This window comes from Phasianus colchicus, chromosome 18 (assembly GCF_987193195.1).
Source record: "Phasianus colchicus chromosome 18, bPhaCol1.hap1.1, whole genome shotgun sequence".
Lineage (NCBI taxonomy): Eukaryota > Metazoa > Chordata > Aves > Galliformes > Phasianidae > Phasianus > Phasianus colchicus.
In genome coordinates, this window is record NC_143453.1 from 13,051,096 (window position 1) to 13,067,541 (window position 16,446).

Sequence of the window (16,446 nt, forward strand, 5' to 3'; positions counted from 1 at the left end):
CACTAGCAAAATGAAAGATTCCTCACAGCCAGCCCTGTAGCCCTCAGTACTAAGTGACTCATTTGGGGGCATTTATAGGAGCTTTTGGAGCAAGCTGAAGAGCAGTTTTTGCCATTTCCCTCTTCAATCTTTGACCACATTCTCCGATAAAAATCAATTCCATCTCCCTTCCCTCTTCACACACAAACATCCTCCTCCACTATTCCTATTATGAGTGAACACTTACAAAAGAGCAACGAATCAAACCAATACAACCAAGAAAATCCACCAAGCTAGTACAAAGACACTGAAAAAGCAAAAGAGCTTTTAAATTGGGACGGAGTGGGGGGAATAATATTTAAATCGGGAAAAGCGAAGCCGCACTGTTTTGCATTTGCATCCCGTGTAAGAGAGGGAACGTGATGACGCTTTAAAGCCTCGACCAGCGGAATGGCACTGGAGCAAGAGCACACTTCACAAGCGGGTTACAGCCAGCGGGCTCCCACCGGCACGAGAAGCTGCCTGCGCCTGCCTGGGGCAGCGCGTCCCACGGGAAAAGGACAGCTCTGCCTGGGCTCCGCCGCCACGGGCAGCTCTCGAGAGGCTGGACCGGGCACAGCCGAGCCGTGTTCCCCCTGCCGGTAAGAACGGTCTGGGTGCGGAACAGAGCATCGCTAGCCGCCCGAGCCCGGCTGCTACCACCGAGGGAAACCGGGACCCGCAAACCGACGGCTTGGGGATTTCAGAGGGACCTCGTTCGCGTGGCTCTTGAAAGGACACCGCCGACGGCCAGCCTCGCCGTTTTGTCGGCGCGGCTTCGTCCCGGGGGAAGGCGGCCGAGTTTCACCCGTCGAGCCGGATGGAGCATCGGGCTGCTTTCCACTACCGCAGGAAGGTACACTCCGCTCAGCACCGCCAGGCGTCCGTGGGAGGGTGCCGAAAATATCCAGCAGCCCTGGTAGGGGTGAAAGGCTAAGGGTGGCGTAAAGGGGACTCCGACTGAAACCAATCCTCAGAACATTTTGGTTTACTCACGGGCATGCAATAAAATAGGTGGGGAAAGAGAAGAGGACCTCAGCAGGAGAGGCTGCTCAGTAAGGATTGCACAACCTAGCCACTCAAACACCTTTGACCATTCCTGCCTAGAATATCCCTGAAATCCAAGCACATCCTTCTCTGGCTCTGCTCCACTGACTCTTAAACCCACCGAATGTCCCGTGAGATCAGCACGGAGGGAGCCCACTGTAGCTCCACCCGTACCACCAGGAGATCCCACCACTACCTTCTGCAGAGCCCTGGGGGGCTCCCAACCTGAGTGGGTCAGTCCTGGAGGAAGACGGGTGGGGGATTCCCGCCAGCCCGCAGCTCCAGGTAAGACATGCAGCCCTCCCCTTTGGCTGCAGATCCCACCGGGGGCCGGGCCAGGGCCATTGTGTGCTGCTGCCTTCGAGGGAAAGTATGGCCATCATCATTTTAATGTGCTTTGAGTAGGCCTAGGGGCAGCTCTGAGGTGCAAGGATAGTGCGTGAGGCCAGGCGTTCAGCCAGGCAGCCCACCCTTCCTATGCCTGGCCTGAGTCACAGCATAGCACTTAAGGACAAGGCAAAGAAAATCTGTAATTCCAGGTGGGAAAAAGAGGTACCAACACGTTGCTTTGGATCACTCAGTTCTGCCCGAGTCACCGTCCCCAGTCTGACCACTTATGCATACTTCCCTCTACCAAAGGCCCCTCGACTGTAGCTAACACTTTTTTAGAATGGATTTCTTTTTCTTCCACTCTGAACCATAGTGTCTCAGACTGAATAACAGATAATCATTTTCCTTCTATTTATTAAGGCACTAGATAGAATAAAATACGATCTAGCATCACGGTGCTTTTCTGGCAAGAATAATCTAGACCAGGCAGCTTTCCTGTGGAGAAGAGTGCAAAGACAGTCCGAAAAGAGAGCAGTCGATTCGCATTATTATTTTGCCATCAGAAATACCTTTTAATGCAGTGTCCCACACGACACCCGCCCTCTCAACATAACCGTGCTGCATCCCTCCCGCGGCAGCCTAGCGCTGTGGCACGAAGCCATTGGAAGCTCCACTCCGGCTCTTTGACGCTGGGCTCAGCAGCGGCGGGAGGGGGCGGCTGCTGCGGGCAAGGAGGGGCTGGGAGTGCCGAGCCGTCCTCCTGAGCCCAGTTCGCACGGCGCGTCTCCTCCACGCGCGTTCCGGCGGCCACTCGGTCCCATACAGCCTCTGCCTGCCTGGCCATCTCCCACCGAGCAGAAATCCTCCTCCTCCATCTCCTCACCCCCTGTCCCCGCAGGACAACAGCCACCGCCCTGCAGGTCCCCTGCGGGGACAGCATGCAGACGGCGCTCGCTTTCGGGAGGCACGGTAAGGAAGCGTTAAAACCCGGGGGTAGTGAAGAGACTGGAAGCTGAAAGTCTCGGAGAGGCTTAGGCTTTTCTTCCTTCCACAGCTCTCCTGGAGGAGAGTATCTCTTTTAACAGCCAATTTCAAGGTCACAATTACCTGTTCCTTTTTAGATAGGAAAGAAGGAGGTTATCTCCCAACTAAGAATCAGCCCCCTAAGGAGCAAACGCGTGTCCCGGTAGACCTGCGGCACACACCCGCTGCGCCTATTGCCTACAAGTGCTTACACGGTTATTACATCGCACCCCACGTACCTTCTGCATCTAAACCAGCTACCGTGCTACACCAGTTTGGAACCGCTAGAAGGGCACTATGATATCGTGCTTCTGCCACAATGCCAGGAGACGGGGAAGGCTGGAAACCCCCTCTCAAGCCGTAAAACAGCAGACAGAATCTCTATGAGCAAGGAGCCCTCCAGATACCTTTAGGTGCGAGACAAGCTTTCAGGGTGCCTGGGGGTTCCTGCGTGCCCCGTCTCAGGGAGGCTGCTGCCAGAACCCTGTCGTGGACAGTGGCACCGTGCCGGCAGCACTCGTGGCTGCACGCGGGAGGCAGAGGTGGCACCTCCCCGCTCCCCTCCACGCCCCACTGCGGAGGGCGAGGATGCATAAAGAGATGTCATCAGTGCCCGGTGGAGCAGGGTCTAAGGACAGTTTCGGGTACGGGCGAGCGGGGCTGGGAGGAAGCCTTCGGCCATCACCCGAAGAGCGCTGTCAGCAGGAACAGGCTGCAAACGCTGCTACTCGGGATCACGGAAGGCTCCTCACCAAGTGCATCTTTTCGCTACACATCAAGGAACAGTAGCGGGCAGTCGATGCTGAGGAACCACTGCCAGGTAGGCTCACGGAAGAACTACACCCTCTTGGCAAACGAGCAAAGCCCGCGACAACAGCCGCGCCGGCAGGGAAGAACGTGGGACCTGCAGCTCCACAGGACGGCAGGGAGATCGCGTCCCAGCGGCTCACAGACCGGTACCGGCACGGTAAGAGAACAGCCTGGCTTTCATCCGGATTACACAGGACCCTCCAAGGGAAGCGATCCAGGCAGTAGCCGAGGGAAACCAGGCAGTTACATCGGGGCCAAGATGCATTCATGTAATATTACCACTTATGTGAAATACATCTTGCACCAGCTGGAAACGGGTCATTTTATTTTTAGGTTTTGCTTTCGAATCTCAGAAAACGCAATGGGATTGTCGTATACAGGTGGGGAACTCTTTCCTCTTCCTGTTAATAATCCTTGTGTTCCTTCATTCCCCCCTACTGAAAAGGAAATCCGTACCTAGTTTTAATACACAGCTAATTGCCTTAAACGTCTACCTTAAACAAACACACTTCAACCTTGGCAGAGCTTTATGGATCCCACAGAAAGATAGCGAACAGAAACGCCTGAAGCATCACTTTACAGCTTACGCTAATGCTTTGTTTCCCTTTGAAATAATAGCAGCACCGGACACGGCAGGGCGCAGCTAAGGCGAGCCGTGGCGGGGCAGCCGGCTGGCACTCGCTCCTCCGAGGAGCACAAACCCGCCGAGGAGCCCAGCCACGATCCACCGCAGCCGGCTGGGAGCCGGCGGGCAGCAGCGCTCACTAGCGGCCGCTCTCGACCCGGTTCCAGCAAGGCTTTCGGGCTGCAGCGCCGGGTTAACGAGAGAGACTCTCCCCCACTTGCACCCTTCTGTTTTCCTCACAACCGCCCTATTTGCCACCTAAGTTTTTATACAGGTAATCTAACGCACTGTTCCCTAAGCAGGACGGAGTAGTCAGCACTTCTTATTCATACTGAAAAGACAAAGAAAATGACAAGTGCTCAGTTTGTATGCTAAGCAAAACAAAAAGTTTTTACTTAACATTTAAGTGCATAGAGAACTTTTAAAAGAGATACTATAAAATTTTGGTTACCACCTTAAAAAAAAAAACAAAAACAGCAAAGCAACATTTAAAATCTTCATATCTACATGTTGAAGCATTTCATATGTTACTCTAAGTCTCAATACCTTTTGTCAGATTATTAAAATCATATGGAAAAAAAGCAACTAAAAAACCTAATACAAAAATAGAGTCTCTAGTCCTCAGCTGTGGAAGGTGCACTGGAAAGCTGAACTGTAAGCAATCAGAGGAAATAAAAACACCTGAGATTTTGAAATCGTAGTAATTCAGTTTAAAAACATACAATATGGCACTAAACATTACTAATTAAGGTTTCAGAAATCTAGAAGTTACATAAAAAGAAATGCACATTTGCAATTGCACAAGCTATCATTTTTCACAACTACAAGCCTCTGCATTTCTTACATCAACTCATAACTTTCGTATGATGATGATAATAGAATCGTTTCCTAAGATGTGCTTCAACTAGGCTTACTCAAAAGTCTGTCAGCTTCTGCAGTGGGAACTGAAACCAACAGAAGTGGCACACAGACCAAGATGAGCCATACAGATCTATCTACCTTTTCATCAGCTAAACCTGTATTCCACAAGCATGCCAGCAAACAGGCATAAAGGACATAAGGCCATGTGGTTTAGGCATAAAGTGTTTAGCTCTCTGTTAAAAACAACTAGAGAACTCATTGCCATATTTATTCCTTCATTTTGTAAGTGCTACCGCTTTTTTGTAGTTTCTCATAAACCAACTTCAAAAGAAAAGCCCTTCTTTTTATTAAAGGAAAGTGTAGCTTGTTTAAACAGCTCTGATTTTTTTTTTTTTTTTTTTTTTAGTAATTATCCTTTATTACTTCAATAACAATTAGTCAGGAATACCGGTGAAACTTACAGAAAAGTTTGCTTCTAATACAAAACAGTAAAAGCTTGTTTCGTCTCCAAAATGCTCCTTATCCTTCAGTACCATAAGATTAACAGAACACTCTTACCTCCTTCGAAGAATATCACAAAACAACAGAGGCATCTTGTTCTGCAGAACGTGAAGGATCTTCACTAGTATTAAACCATGAATTAAAACTGAAGCTATTCTGTGCAGCAGAAGCGTGTGAGGGATCAGCATACGCAGCACATGTATAGGTACATTTATCAAACTTAAATGAAATTACGTATCACACTTCATCAACATCAAGTTACATGCTTTTACATCTCTAACAGCATGTAACTAGAGATGTAAAAGCAGCACATAACTTTCCTCCTTCATTAACTGACTAATTAGGACTATAATCAGTAAACTAGTTACACATGAAAAAACCAACACCTGAATTTGGTGACTTCATTTACTGAGCTTTTCTCTTTCAAGCAAATAGAAAATGTCTGGTACTTTGTGCTTCAGTCAGTATTTCCAGTAATGCACTGTAACAAAAGTGTTCCATATTTAGGTTTTTTCCCCTCTTCGCACAGAAGAGGGAGAACACAGAAATTAACGTCTTATGCAATGAAGACTCCTTGATAACACTCTAGAAATTACCCCTCCGTTAAAAATCCAGGACCAAACAATTTTCTAAGATTCACTCTTTTCTCCATTTATTCTGGATTTGCAGAAAAGAACCCCACATGGATGCAAATCCCACTACTTATTCACCTGGACTCTCATACTGAGCTTGCAATGACATGCAAGAACAACGTAAGACAAATTTATTCACATCACATGAAAGTTTATAAAATTTGAATATTAATTAAACAAGTAGTAGCCTTCTGCACCAGCTCCTCGAGCAAAAGTCTTACTGTTTGAGAATTAGCAGTATCACAATCAGCAGGAAAAAACACAAATTTCTTTGGAGAAAGGTAATAAATAAAAACTTGTCTTCTTACTTCAACATACACAGTACTTTCAACTTTTCCATAAGCACACAATGAAACTCATGAAACACATTGGAAGCAATTTTCAGATGGACTGAAATATTTTCCTGGAAGGTTGAAATAGCTGAATTTGACTCATTCAAAAGACACCATTTTCCAAGAAATATTTTCCCTTTCTAGACTTACTCCATCTCTTCATTAATAGCATTCTCTCACTAGCTAGAAATAAGTTTCCAAATATTTAATTATAATTGAAAAAAAGATTACAAAATACAAAGTTTTGTGGTACCTGGGACTACAGAGATGTACTACTTTGTTTTTCCATTTCTTTTGATTTGGAGAAGTAATAAACAAAACAAATGACAGTGAGAACTAACGCATATGATCTAGTTTCACCAAATAAGCTTGAAGATTTAGAAAGGATTTCTTAAATAAATGTAAAATGTCTTAGCCTGGCAGATGTCATTCCCTCAGAAGTGCAGCATTCCTAGAGTGAACTAATGCCCTTCGATAACACAGAAAGTCAATCACTTAGGCAAGGTGGGGCTTTTTAAGAGACCAAGTATTAGCATCTCTGAACACTGGAGAAAGATGAATCTTATCGGATCCCCCGGCAATTCAGAGCTCATCATGCTTTGCAAGGTCCATACTGGGTTTGATGAAGACTCCTTCCATTGCTTTCCAATAGTTGTGATGATTAGCAGTGGGCATGCCATGAACTTCCCGTTGACCTCTAATGGGATGGCCATATTGCTCCCCCGTTATTGAAAGGAACACCTCAGTTCCTACGTGCTTGAAGCGCACTGCATCCTCCCGCTCCCAGTGTGTCCCACTGCATTGCACAATCCATATATCGAGGTCATCTCCTTCACCATCATCACCAAAGGCACTTACTTCCTGTTAGAGACACAAATCTCCTGAAGTGAAAACATAAGCAAACGCTGCCAATGCACACACAAAAATATCAGCCACAAAGCCAGCAAAACTTAAAGGCAAGGATGCAAAGGAAAGAAACATTACACTGCTGTCAGCAGCTCTCAAATCCAGAAGCAGCAACTCTGCAACTACAACTTGAACATAAATTGCCAACAAAATCCAACACACAACCTGAGTGCAAGTGCCAACTGTAACATACATTAGAAATTAAAGACATCTCGAGCACAGAGTTCAGAGCAATCCTTCTGACAAAACAATTTAAAAAGAAACAACACTAATTCCGCACTAAAACAACTTTCTAACTGTAAACATCTAGTTTTGTAGCATGATGCGTCATAGTTATCACTGCAAAAGTTTTTAATCACAAAGTCCCAACATTCTAACTTACTAAGGAATTGTATTCCTTTTTTACTTTATTATACCAAGATTAGAAGTCAACAACTATTTTGGTTTGCACTGTTGGACAGACAGCTGAATGGCTCATTAAAAAATAAAGATGGACAACCATTAAGGCAAATAAATTCCTGTTAAAACAAAAGTTAGAGAGCAGATTTCATTATGTGCCCCCCAAACTCCAAGTCTTTTCATAAACGTGGCAGGCTCAGCTCCAACTGTTTAAGACTCAACACAGACTTAAAAATCAGATGGCTAGAAGTGATTAATAACTTGAAAATAGAACTGCAATAGTTTGAACCTACTGAGCTAATAATTTAGGGTCACGTTAATTCTACCTTATATAATCTATACAGTGTCAAAGACAACATACCAATTGAAAATCAAACTTCTTTGATGAAATAAAAGTTTGTACTCAGAACCACACCTTACTTTAATAAGATAATAAATCACTGTCCTATCAATTTCTAGGAAACCACTTAAATTCTCCTTTTGCTTAGATACTGTGAAAACACATAGCAAATGCAAAGGAAAAAAAAATGACAGTTGCTGAATATTTTCATATTAATGATAATTTTGAATGAATTGTCTAAACTAGCAAATGAGGAAAGGTGGAAAGTCTTCAGGAGTCCACCTGGTTTTTAAATAATTCTTCTGAAATGCTATTTTTCCACCACTTATTTTGCTTAATAAATACACAAACTAGATACCTTACACAAAACTGACCTTTACTGTTTCAGCTATTTTCAAACTGTTTCTAGAAATAGTCTGGTTTCCCGAATTAGAATCTAATGACCTATCTACTTAGTCTACTGGAAGACTAAAATGACTACTAAAAACAAACTTCCAACACATTTGGATTACATTTTAAGAAAGACTTTCAATTCTGGACAATCATTTGTTCAAGGATAAGGCTGGACCCTAGTTACAGAGAGGAACACTGCTCTAGAAATATATAAAATAGTAAATACAGATGATTGTGAAAGTGGATTCATTTATTTCTGGTAAGGGAGGACAAATAAATAAGCAGAGGGAACTAAAACAAACATAGGGAGAAGATGATTGAGATTAATGGACTGGAACACCAAGGAACTTGGATATAATTAATCCTAAGTGTCCTAACACACCGTTAACTGTCTGGCTCTACGTCAGTCTTTATGACATTAAGAAAAGTAGCTAATGTCCTATTCTGTAAAAGTGCTAAACATTTCAAAACAATCATCAAAGTATCAGTGGTGCAGAATAAAGAAATCAATATATGTTTGTAAAAACTATAGTGACAAACTGATACTGGTAGATATTACATTTTGTCTCTATCAGACCTTTAACACATTATTCTATGATACACAGAAGCAACTACAGGAACTTTGCGTATCCAGAGATGGCAGCTGGTATCTAACCCTGATTCTTCAAAAGCAAGAAATCTGGAAAGAGGTATTGTCAGTATCAATCATGCACTATTTGTACAAAAACTTATGATTAAGAAAACTTACTTGGTTATTGGAGAGCGGTGATGGGAAATGATGTGTGTGTAAGTTTTTTCCTGTGTTTACATGGGTAAGTCGTATTGCCTGCCCACATTTCACCGGGGTTCCGCGTTGGCAGCTGCCATCAGCCTTCCCACGAACCCGCCAGTAACTGTTGGCATCATCTGAAGCTTCAACTCCTGTCACCGACTGTTGCCCACTTCCTGTTGGAACAGAATTAAATGGCAGGAGACCCAACCCACTTCTTGAGTTCAGGAAGTCCTGAAAGACCTGAGGAAAGCCGCTTTAAACACGAAGACACGACAGTACTAAGACACACTTAATTCTTACTGCCCATTTACCGGCTGCCGTGGGAATGCAGGTACCGTACCCTTCAGACTGAAGAACCGAGGCCGCTGGCGCAGCGCAGGGCTCACCTCAAGGAGAGGCGAAGCATCCCCTCACTCCACAACGCAGGAGACGCACGGCCTCGCCGCGCGCCGGGCCACAGCCGCGTTCTCCCCTCCCCCCCCACCACAGTCCCACCGCCGCCTCGGCAACAGATCGGAGCAACCTCCGGCTTCATCCCCCGACCCCCTCACAGCTTCCCGCGGCCACTTCCCGCCCCGCTCCCCTGCCCCCCTCCCGCCATTCCCTCGCCACCTCAGCGCTCCCGCCGCCACTTCCCAGCTTCTGGCCCCTCAACGCGGCGCCTCCCAGCCCACCCCGCTCACCGGAGCCGTATTTGACCTCGTGAGAATGCAACCGAACGCTGTGGCGGGTGTTAAGCAGCTTCAGCACCGAGCCGCAGGTTACGGCGCCCGGCGCCAGCTCCCTTCCGCCGCACAGCCCGCACAGGAGCAGCAGAGGGAGGAGGCGGCAGCCACCCCGCATCGCGCCGCGGCCCACCCGGCACCGCCGCCACACTGCGGAGCGCGCTTCCGCAGCCCCTCAGCGAGCTCAGCCAATCGCTCGCCGCCAGCACCGCAGTCAACCAATCGCCGCCTCCCCTCCGCTCGGCCTCCATCTCGCGTTGGACCGCGACCAAGAGAACTCGCAGCTTGGCAGGAGGAGCTCATTGGGCCGAGGCAAAGAGGCGACCAATCAGAGCAAGCGGCGTGGCGCCTCCCGGGGAGGGACGCGAGGGCGGGCTGAGACGCTTTTACCTCAGCGACGGCCCGGGCGCGGCTGTGCGCCGGGATCGGGCTTTTGTGGGCCGTTGGTTTCGCCCACCGCAGCACCGGCCCGCACGGCTCCCAACCCCTGCTGCGGCTGTGGCCGGGCGCGGAGCGGTATCGCCCCTGGATGCTCCCACGGGCACTGGGAAACCCGTGCGCTTTTCTCGCGAGGAGCTTCCCCTTGCTGAAAATTGGGGTCAGAGGACAGCCGGCAGGTTTGTTACAGCAGCGTCCTCATCGAACGCGTAGTCGGGACCGTTAGAGAAACAGTAGCTGGCGACAGGCCTTGCAGGGAAACGCAGAGCAAATTGTGTGATAGTGAAGCTCTGCTTTAGAGCTTCTCGTGCCGGGGTGTAAGCGCCGTGGGAGAGCTGAGGCTGGCTGCTGTACGGCTGGCTGTGTGGTCGTGTCTGGTTTGCGCCTGAAAGTTCATCTGCTGTGTTTCGGTTCTTTTTGTAAAATTCTTCTAGTATAAAGAGATCAGTAGGACCTGTTCTGTATAAAAGGAAGCTGGATAAAGAAAGCGTTGTACTTCATTGCAGAGTGCTGGAGACTGAAGGGTTTCCCCCCCTGCAAATAGTAGCAGCACAGCCTCCTTTATCAGTAGGGAACAGCTATGGACAAAGAACACAGGAACTCCTACACAGTCCTTTAGCTTTTGCCTCTGAAACTCATCACTGAATTGACCCATATCTCAGGAACAGTCTGGTGTGACGCTCCCAAAATCAGCATCATTTAACAGAGGAAAAGCTTTTTACCTTCTTAGCAATGCAGTAACACATAGAAGAGCACCTGCCTTGGGATTTAATTATTTGTAAGGATTGTATTCTGCACTGGCAACAGCACAGAACTGCAACATTGCACTTTTCTATCATGGGATGATTTAGAAAACACATTAGTACTGCTGGCTAGCAGAAACATCATAAGATGCTCAGATGACCCTTTATCTCTTCCACCAATCTGTGAGGTTGTTTCCTACCCATGTGATACCACTCACTTGAATGCTCAGGGGTTTTTTCACGTTGGCCTGTTTTATGTATCTGATCTAAGAAGAATTTCTGACTTAAATGTCAGACTTGCTTTAAAAGAAGCCTGTGTCCTAAACTCGCTCACATGTTCACATTTGCGTGCACACACACCAGCCCGGTGTGTTTACCTGAGGACTAAAACTTCGTAGTCCCAGAAGTACATTTCTTCACACACACAAAATAAAAAATCTTACATCGATAGCCAAATGCTATATTTCTTTGTCATTTTAAGAAACTTTGCTAAGACAGGAGCTCACGTTTGCACTTGTTACGCATATAGCAAAAACAGATGTCTGTAGTTGCCATTTTAGCCATGGAAAATCAATCATATGGGGCTTTAGCTGGCACCTGTCTGTCTTTCTGGGAGGTTGCTCAGCCTCAGTGCATTTAGTACTATTTACACGGTACTCCCTACAATGCTTTTTGGTTGTACTTTAGAAATGTAATTGGGTTAGAACAGTTGCCAACAAAGAACCCTATCAATGCCAAACACCCATGGCAATTAACAACCACCTCATTGCTACAGGGCCCACCATTGTTTCTAGCAGAATGCTGTAAGTTGCAGGTAAACTTGCCACTGAAATTAACTAATGGTGCATGTTGGGAATGGAAACGACAGCATATTTGATAGGAATCTCATTGTGCTGCTTCTTCACACACACAGAAAAATTCAGCAGTGCTGCAAAAGTGAAGTATATGGTGTGCAACTACAGTGCCTTCTGTTTTCAGACACTTAACCCTGCAGTTATTTCATATACTTGATTTTCAAGGACTAAAAGCACCTACAATTTCCACTCAGGTGCACCTCTAAGTACAGCCTGGCCCTCCCTGAAAAGCAGATTTTAATGTAATTTTGGTGTACAGGAATAGGAGATCTGTAGCACATGAAAATTTCAGAGGGAATACACTAACCCAAAGGAATGTATTACAGAAAAGGATTTTCCTTCTTTTTATATTGGCCTTTTTATAAAATGCTTTAAGTTTTCTGTTTGCTGCATGCAACAATAGCATGCAGTGACAACCAAGGTAGCATGGCAGACAACTCCTGGGATTGATGTACACCTCAGAAAGAAGTAGTGCATCTTTGCATGTAGACAGCCTCTGATTTATGAAGAACATTGCAATAATATTGCCTGGTTTCTGTTTCCTGGACTGTCACTAACCCCAGGCAAAATATATGGGGCACAGTTCTGACCTTACTAGAATCTGGTGCAAAAATAAGTCTGCATGAGCTTTTCCATGAACTTTTTTGTGCACCTTGTCCTCTCACTGGTGGCAGTAAGGACAAACTACTGAGTACAAGAGAGTAGCAGTAGAGAATCAGGCCTGTAAACATGCTGTGTTTTTTTCTGTCTCCTCCTTTTGCACCCATGCTGATGAACGGAGAGTTATAACCTCATTCCAGATCAAATATTTGTATCAATTGGCATGCCTTGCACTAGACCTCTTCTGTGACCTCTAAGCATGGCTATAATACAAATAGTAAGCAGTAGTAATATCAACAGGATGCTGTTACCTAAGGAGAAATCAAAATGACTAAAGAGTAGCTTGCCAAAAATGTTAGAATTGCAGCTTATTATCTACCTCACATTGTTTAAGGATTAAACACCCCAAATCAGCTATTTATAATTCTGCATTCAGTAGACAAAAGTAGAATGTAAGAATGAGGTAAATAGCTAAGTAAGCAGAAGACACTGGACATATAGAAACTGGAAGTATAGGAAGACTATATATCTCTCATTAAAAAAAAAAAAAAAATTCCATGTAATCTTTTTTATGGGAAAGGAGTCGCTAAGTGGGCAGACCTCCCACTTTTGCACCCCTGCTCCTTAGAAGTGGTTAACGGTAACCCTGAATTCACAGACGTGTTATCCCAGTGCTTTCTGAACTATCACCCTTTCCCTGCTCCAAACATCAGATTGTTATTTTTTCTGCTATAATGCGAATGGACGAATAATTTGAAGTAACATTACAGACTGGGAAGGGGCGTGTTCTGCTTTGCTGGAACTTCATGTTTTCTTTCTGCAAGCTGATAACATCTCCCATTCAACATTTCTGAGCTACTCGGTGCGTTTTTTCACTTTCACTCTGGTCGGTCAACTGTAATTTTTCTACAGTAAGGGAAAACGGCAGTTGAATGCGAGGGCAAGCAGGATTTTATACACAGCCTGATGGAGAACTGGCTTACATCCAACCCCGAGCGACAGCACGTGCTAGGAGCTGCCCTTCCCGGAACTGTGTTCTCTCTGCCCTTCCCCGGTCGGGAGCTGAGAGCTGTGGGTATTTCCTGAGCAGAGTCGGCTGAAATGGAGTTCTAAGACTGGGGAGTTCAGACCGCCGGCAAGCCAAGGTGGGGGAAAGATACAAGTGGTACGGTGGAGATCACGGGCCGAGGAGCCACGTATTAGCGGCACTGCTGGGGGGGTTCACTTCGTACCGGAGCAGTCAAAGAGAGTAACGGAATTGCAGCACCCGCAGCCGCCGGCACGAGCCTCCCCGCGCACGACGCCTGCAGCTGCCGAGGCGCCCCTCCGGCACCGCTCCTCGCCGCGCGGCGCCCGGTGCCTCCCCGCAGCCTCCCTCCTGCGTCGCCGCGGGCCGCGGCCGCCAGGGGCCGCCAGCGGAAGGTCCCGGTGCTCGCAGCGCCGCGGAGGAGCCGGGGCCGCCGCTCGGCGCGGGCGAGCCGCCTGCGGGGGCCGCGCGGCGGCGCCGGAGGAGCGGTGGGACGTGCGAGGTGCGCGCGGAGCTCCGCCGGCAGAACCGGCGCCCTCGGAGCGGCGGCGACCGGGAGCGCTACGCGCACGGCGGCTGCGGGCACCCGTCCCTGGCGGCGGCCCCCGGCGCGGGAGCGGTCGGGAGAGGAGGTACGCGCCGCCGGGGGGCCCGCGTCCTCTCGGGGACGCGCCGGTGCTGGCCGCGCTGCGGGCCGGCGGGGATGACAGGCGCTTTGCAGTTCTGCCGCCTCGCTCTGGGCCCTGCGGGCGAGGCTTGGGAATTTGAACCCTCTGATGCGCCCTCGGTCTGTTAAACTAGCGCACAGAGCCCCCGATCTTTTACGCGGCTCAGCGCGGCCTGCCTTTCTGCAGAGGAAGGCTCTGGTGCTTGCTTTCGGGAAGCAGGCGCGGTGTGAGCTGAGCCACCACGCACCAGTCCAGCTGCTGTCCGAACTGAGAGACAGCAGGCGGGCTGAAGTGACGCGGGAGTCCACGAAGAGCTGTCACGGTTGGGTTTGACCTCGCTGAGCCTGCCTTTTTCTCCTTGCTTCCAATTTGCAAATTGCTGATTTTTTATTTTTTTGTTTTTATTTTTTAAACTAGCGATGACCTCTAAGGATGTTTCAGGCAAAGCTAATAGTAACTGGAGATGACTTCGGCTACTGCCCTCGGAGAAACCAAGGCATCGTGGAGTGTTTCCTAGCTGGAGCTGTATCTAACGTGTCCCTTCTGGTCAATGGAAGTGCTGCAGCAGATGCAGCCAAACTAGCAAGGAGGTAAGCTGCTTTCTTTAGCTCCTTTGTGGACAGCCTGCTCAGGCTATCGCAAACAAAGATAATCTTGTAAAGCTGCCTGTTTTGTAGTCCCGGTATGAATACTGTATCAGAATCTAGGCTGGCATAAGAAAGTTGGATTCTGGGCATCTTTACTAACGTTCTTCATCTTTAAACCACTGACATGCGATTCATACCCCAAATGTGGCTCTTCCTCGTTGCCCATTCTATTAAGGTAATAGAAAACCATTACAGTTTTACTTGTATAGTTTGAATTTGTTGGATTTTCTTTTACCATACTTCTAAAACATACCATTGGCATGAAAGCCCGTGCTACACTTTCAGACCAAAATGCTACCCCTAAAACCATTGGGACACAAATGTACAAAGCCTTACATCTAATTTAATTCAACACATTTGAACAGGTTGAACATGAGGACAGCCAGGCTCTTTTCAGAATTTGGAAAAGGTATAATTCTGCAGAAGCTCAGCAGAAAACTTGGCTTTTTCAACCAAAAAAATCTTAAACAATAAAATCAATATTTCTATTCATTTTAAAATCGATAAATCAATTTGTGAAACAAACAAGATCAAATAAGACTCCCTACTCCATAACAACAACAGAAAAGCCACGATCAAACAAAGAAATCAAAACCAAATGTCACCATCCCCCCATAATACCTCATATCTGTGTTGTACATACCTTTGCTCCTTCATACGTTTTTCAGAGGTTTGTGGCACATCTGACTGTGTAGCAAATCAAATAGCATGTGTTGTTCTCCTGGGTTAGCCAGCAAATCTTTTAATAGAAAGTTTAGAAGGTAAAACCCAGCTAATGCTTTTAGCTTCTGGATGGGCAGGGACTTTGAAGTAGGAGCGTGTCCCAGAGCAGTAGGGCTGAAAAAAAAATTAGGAAAACAGAAAAAGGAAAGGAGCTGTACTAGGACTAGAAACACTGAGACTTTATGCTTCGGATTCATCTTCTGCAAAGTGTGATGAGAGTCCTGGTGCCCTTGTTCTCCTTGAGCATCTCTTCTACCTTATTACCGTGCTTTTCAAGGTGCTTGGAAATTACCTGCAGCTTCTCTGGTGAAAATAAACATTGGGTGGTGCAGGACAGTCAGGGTGTGGTGTTAACAGCAAATTGGTGTTCTGTTAACAAGGGTGGAGATGGCACACAAACACTGGGAAGGGAACCATCCCTAGGCTAATGAGGGGAAAGACAGCAGAGCTAGGCACAACACTGTTGAGATACCTAAAATCCTGTTAGTAAGTAAAATGAATGAAACGTAAAACAAGGAGATAAAGCCAGCACTTCTCTCAGACATATAGGCACCATGAAGCCCTTTAAGCCCCAAAGCTCTGGTAATAGCTCTGCTATTTTAGCTGTGGTCTTTAGCAGGCTTTTAAATATAGAATCCACCTGGCCTCATTTCCATAGCTAGAATGTAGGCTGTGTAATCAGAGGTTTAAAAAACATCTTTGAATCCAGATCCACAACACTTGTGCTGACAGCTGATATGGGTGTTAAAAAAAAAAAAGCCAAGTTGGATGGTGAGTGACAGCAGAAGCTGCAACTTGCTGCTGCAGTTTTGCTCTTCTGGAGGGTAATTTTGAATTGTACATGTGAATTACATATATTTAAATTATTTCTGAGAATATCAGCTGGGTGACTTTGGAAACATCTGTTAGCACTGAAGATTAATGAGCCAGGTTCTACAATTCCTCACTTGTCTGTAATTTTCTGCAGCTGTGTTCAATCCTGCCCATGCATGGGGAAAGTGTTTGCAGGCATGGGGCAAGGGATTTGTCTAA

The 16,446-nt window shown here is 46.9% G+C and overlaps 2 protein-coding genes across 9 annotated transcripts in view; one reads left to right on the forward strand and one right to left on the reverse strand.

Moving 5' to 3' along the window:
• Window positions 1–4,548: 4,548 nt before the first annotated feature.
• SDF2L1 (stromal cell derived factor 2 like 1) lies at window positions 4,549–9,901 on the reverse strand. Its single transcript, XM_031592844.2, has 3 exons — window positions 9,673–9,901; window positions 8,966–9,162; window positions 4,549–7,040 (listed from the first exon to the last, which is right to left on the reverse strand). The coding sequence occupies exons 1-3, from the start codon at window positions 9,830–9,832 to the stop codon at window positions 6,762–6,764; spliced, it is 636 nt and encodes a 211-aa protein (XP_031448704.1). The 5' UTR covers window positions 9,833–9,901; the 3' UTR covers window positions 4,549–6,761.
• A 62-nt stretch (window positions 9,902–9,963) lies between these two features.
• The window catches only part of YDJC (YdjC chitooligosaccharide deacetylase homolog), a 29,087-nt gene continuing 22,604 nt past the window's right edge, over window positions 9,964–16,446 (forward strand). For 5 of the 8 annotated variants that reach the window (XR_016458728.1, XR_016458727.1, XR_016458726.1 and 2 more), the window contains exons 1-2: window positions 13,814–14,008; window positions 14,462–14,634. Coding sequence is in view for 4 of the 8 variants with exons in the window: in XM_090120902.1 (XP_089977028.1) it covers window positions 14,477–14,634 (158 nt within the window). In the remaining 4 variants the exon portion in view is untranslated. The other 3 variants (XM_031592845.2, XM_090120904.1, XM_090120903.1) reach the window with 3 other exon arrangements.

What these genes read in the sequence shown, in the direction of transcription:
- SDF2L1 (XM_031592844.2), bottom strand. Translation starts at nt 9,832, where the DNA reads ATGCGGGGTGGCTGCCGCCTCCTCCCTCTGCTGCTCCTGTGCGGGCTG. An exon ending in CGAGGTCAAATACGGCTCCG is followed by an intron (nt 9,163 to 9,672) that starts GTGAGCGGGGTG and finishes CTGTTCCAACAG; the next exon opens with GAAGTGGGCAACAGTCGGTG. An exon ending in CACCGCTCTCCAATAACCAA is followed by an intron (nt 7,041 to 8,965) that starts GTAAGTTTTCTT and finishes TGTCTCTAACAG; the next exon opens with GAAGTAAGTGCCTTTGGTGA.